Source organism: Hirundo rustica, chromosome 6 (assembly GCF_015227805.2).
Source record: "Hirundo rustica isolate bHirRus1 chromosome 6, bHirRus1.pri.v3, whole genome shotgun sequence".
Lineage (NCBI taxonomy): Eukaryota > Metazoa > Chordata > Aves > Passeriformes > Hirundinidae > Hirundo > Hirundo rustica.
In genome coordinates, this window is record NC_053455.1 from 30,396,872 (window position 1) to 30,401,429 (window position 4,558).

At 49.0% G+C, this 4,558-nt stretch overlaps 1 protein-coding gene across 1 annotated transcript; it reads left to right on the forward strand.

Moving 5' to 3' along the window:
- The first annotated feature begins 662 nt into the window (after positions 1–662).
- On the forward strand, positions 663–3,560 carry LOC120753922 (disintegrin and metalloproteinase domain-containing protein 20-like). Its single transcript, XM_040066774.1, has one exon. It carries the CDS (start codon positions 663–665, stop codon positions 2,853–2,855), a length of 2,193 nt encoding a protein of 730 aa, XP_039922708.1. The 3' UTR covers positions 2,856–3,560.
- Positions 3,561–4,558: the final 998 nt, after the last annotated feature.

The following is a 4,558-nucleotide window of genomic DNA, read 5'->3' on the forward strand; positions in this document are numbered from 1 at the left end:
ATTATAGAATAGTGGAAGTGGAAGTGAATTCTCCCCTGGTTCTACCTTTCTTCTTAGGGGTTGTGTATGCTGTAGTAACTACAGTAAGGGACATGCTAAGGTCACCATAGGGAGTATTTCTGTACTTACTCATTTCAGACTCTAAGCCTTTCCAGATATTCTCTTGGGCTGAAATAGCCTGTTTCTGACGTCCACTCACAAGTTATCCTATAATAAAAACAGCAAAAAAGCAAAAGCCAACCTTTTGAGATTTGGTCTATCCAAATGCTCCCTTTGCTCAACACAAACATCTGTGACAAGGATTGTGAAGCTGAACTGGTGGCCGTCCTCACTCTATCTGCCCAGAAGGAGAAGTACCCGTTAATGTGAAACGAAGATTAAAAGCTGGGAACGTGGCTGTGGGAGGCTACTTCCCTTCTCACGAGTGCCTCTGTCCTGGCTGAAAGGGCAGGGTGGGCTGTCTGGAGGCGCCCGTGCAGTGCTCGGCGATGCTCCGCGGCCGCGGGTGCCGTTTCCCGGGGAGCGGGCGCCGCTGCCCCGCCGGCCCCGGCCCGGCCCGGCCCGCACGGCGGCAGTTGGAGCCTCGGGACGGTTCCGCCCGGGCCGGGCCCCTCCAGGTTCCATCCCCGCTCGGGCGGGGGCGGCCGGCGCCGGCGGCCGCGATGGGGGCGCTGCCGGGGCTCCTGCTGCTGCTGCTGGGCGTGGCGGGGTGCCCCGGGGCCCGGGGGGCCCGGCCCGCGGAGCCGCGCGCCGCCTGGGTGACGGTGCCGCGGCAGCTGAGCCCCCGGGCCGGCGGCGACGCCCCGGCCCTTTCCTACTGGCTGAACGTGGCGGGGCGGCCGCGGGTGCTGCGCCTGCGGCCCAGGAAGGGCCTGGTCTCCCGCCCCTTCACCCTGGTCACCTACGACCGGGACGGGGCCCGCCGGGAGGAGCACCCCTTCGTGCGCGACAACTGCTTCTACCAGGGCGACGTGCTGGGCAGCCCCGGCTCCCTGGTGGCCCTCAGCACCTGCAGCAGGGGCCTCCAAGGCGTGCTCTGGGTGGAGGAGGATACCTTCCAGATCGAGCCCGTCCCCAACGATCCGGCCTTTCGGCACGTTCTCTACCGCATGGGGGAGGCCAACAGCCCCGAGGGACCCAGCTGCGGGCTGACGCCGGAGGTGCTGCAGCAACAAAAGGCCGTGCTGCCGTGGTTCAAGGCTCCCAAGGCAGAGGAGGAGAACGAAGGGCTGAAGGACTGGTGGACGCACATCCGCTACGTGAAGATAGTAGTGGTCGTGGACCACGTGCGGTTTGTGAAGTCAGGCAGGAGCAAATCGGAAGTCTTGAAGCACGTCATGCAAATCATCAATGCTGGGGACATTATGTACAAACAGCTTTCTGTCCGGCTGTTTCTTATAGGACTAGAGATCTGGACCGAAAGTAACTTTATAAATATTACTAACTCTATTCCCCACGTACTTAGTGACTTTAACAGCTGGAGAAAGAATAACCTGTACCCTCGTATGTACCACGATGTTGCTCACTTATTTGCGTTTCAGTGGTTTGGAAGCCGCCTGGGATTGGCATTTATAGGCACAGTGTGCGATAGCCACTGGTCATCGGCTGTTATTTCCCTCACGGAGAGAAAGTTGTCAGGAGTTTTTGTCACGTTTGTCCACGAGCTGGGCCATAATCTTGGGATGACCCACGATAAACCGGAGTGTAAATGCAGACGCAAGACATGCATTATGTATGAAAACAATTCTGAAACTGATGCGTTCAGTGAGTGCAGTTACAAGGAGTTCTTTGAGCTGCTTGTAAATGGCGCTCCGTGCCTTCGTCAACCACCAGCACCCGGCACTTTCTTCACCGACAAACGTGAATACTGTGGGAATAAGATAGTAGAAAGTGGAGAGCAGTGTGACTGTGGTTCAGCAGCAAACTGCAGAAGGGATCCCTGTTGCCGTGCAAACTGTACATTTACTGCAGGTTCAGTCTGTGCCTCTGGAAAATGCTGCAAGAACTGTCAGGTCCTTCCAGCAGGAACACTCTGCAGAGCAAGTACTGGCAGCTGTGACCTGCCAGAGTATTGCGATGGGATTTCCCCTCAGTGCCCGCTGGATGTATACCTACAAGATGGAACCCCTTGCCAAGAGGGGATCTACTGCTATCGAGGAAAATGTTCTTCCCACATTGAACAGTGCCAGCATCTCTTTGGCAAACAAGCCAGTGTTGCCCCTTTAGATTGCTTCAAAGCAGTGAACACTCAAGGTGACCGGTTTGGGAATTGTGGTATTCGTGACAATATCCATTTTACAAAATGCAGTACTGAGAACGTCTTATGTGGCAGGATTCAGTGTGAAAACATAGTCAAAATACCTTTCTTGCAGAACCATGTAACGCTAGTCCAAACTCCTGTTCAAGATAAAAATTGTTGGGGTCTGGATTATCACATAGGGATGCCGAGAGCAGATGTGGGAGCTGTGGAAGATGGCACACCTTGTGGTAGTGATATGCTTTGTATCAACAGGACGTGTATGAGTGTATCAGTGCTGAACTACGACTGCAACCTGACCAAGTGTCATGACAGAGGAATGTGTAACAATAGGAAGAACTGTCATTGTGAGTATGGCTGGGCTCCTCCATATTGTGAATTCAGAGGATTTGGAGGTAGCATTGACAGTGGACCCCTTCCACCCAGGAACACTTTTCAGAGAGCAAAAGTAAGACTAGCACTATTTGCTTTTTTTTCTATGTGTATTGTTGGAGTAGCCCTTTCCATCCGTTATAGACAAGAAATAGAGGGACGGTTTACAAACAAAAAGGCCCGATCCCGCAGAATACCGCAGTTGTTTCAAAGACTGAAAAAATGAGAAGTTCCTAAAGAAAAGTCAAAATCCACCAAACATCAAAAAGGAGTAGCTTTGGATGCTCTTGAGGAAATCTGCCTTTAGCAGAGCCATCTGATAACTCATCAAAACAATTCAACAGGTTCTGAACAGCTCTAATCTCATGTGATATCATTAAATGCAGAGTAAATATTATCTGTTTATTTTCTTTTAAGTTACTCAATGCAGGCAGTAAGGCATGGTGTTCTTTGTACCCTGAGCTCTTTAACTGACATAATTAACTAAACTGAAGGTATTGTGTTCGTGCTTCACATCTGCAGTTTAATAATGCAAACTTCTTAAAACTGGTCTAGATAAATTACTTGCTTCAATTTCCTCCTTCACCTAGTATTTTCTTCAATTCATTGAGAGAGATGTTTGTGAACATCTTCTGTCATTCATTAACAACCAAAGAGAAAAAATTGCATTTGCAGTCTCCACCGGGTTCCTCCCAGGCAAACCATCCCGTGTCTCTGTGATTTAATTCACATTGGTGACACACAAACAGGCAAAGAGCAGGAATTGCAGGTGTCTGTTTCACTGGTGCTTCCAGCTGTTTGCAGGAAGCAGCCCTTCAGGAGGGAGGTACACTATAGGGAACAGGCTCTTTCTTTTGTGAGAGTAGAGAAGGATTATCCGGAGCACAACCAGTAAGCATTGCATTTCTGAACTGTGATAATTATGTCAACAGTGTAGGGACACCAAATCTGGCATTTCACAAGAACAATTTTTTTTTTTAAATTTCTTGGAAATTTTCCAGTGTCTTGACTGCTGGCTGCTTCTGAGAAGTACTGTGTATTTTATTGTCACCAAGAGAAGTTGTCTGTGGGGTTCCCGAAATTAACTGAATTTCTAAAGTATTTGGAACTATTCTGCAAGTCTCCCCTACCTAGAATTCCTGCAATATTTGACAGATGCTTTATCTGACTGTCTCAGGGGCTTTCTCTTGGCTTACTCTGTGATTCTTTCTTCAGCTATAACTGAATGTGTCCTTGCAGCCCTATAGAATGCCACACAGAAGCATTGTAATTTTATTTTTTTAACAAAACATAAAATATGTCTTCTGAAAAATATTAGGAACTTGGAAATACCAGTCTATAAGTTTTATTATTATTATTTATATTACAGCAGTAACTAGGCCGTTCTATCAGATCAGCATAAAGAGGAGTCTGTAGTCCAGATCACAGTGAAAATTTTTTAAAAAGGCGTTTTAGGATAAAGGGCTATAATTGCACTTGTCTGCTAACAAAAGAATGACTTGTGTTTAGAAAGCAAAGAGCACAGTTTTAGCAAACTGTCTTGGTTTGAAAAGACAGGTGTGTGCTAGGGAGAGGCAGGCCTCTCTAGGAAATGAGGAATTTGAATCCTTCCCTCCGTGTTATTATAATTTGGAAGATTAAAAAAAACTTTTCAGTCAGAGCTATGGGGAAAGGAATAACAGTCCTTTACTAGTAACTATAACAGGACAGACAAACAACAACAGCAATTATAATAATAATAAAACAGAACCAAGAACCCCGAGGGCAAACGGTGGAAGCTCCGGCGCTGATGGCTGGAAGCCGGGCGCGGTGGACTGTCCTCGGCAGGCGGGGGGCGTGTCCTGGCAGGCAGAGTTGGCAGTGCCGGAGAACCCTCAGCGGCTGGACCCGGGCTGACCCAAAATCCAGCAGGGCAGCGAAGAAACTCCG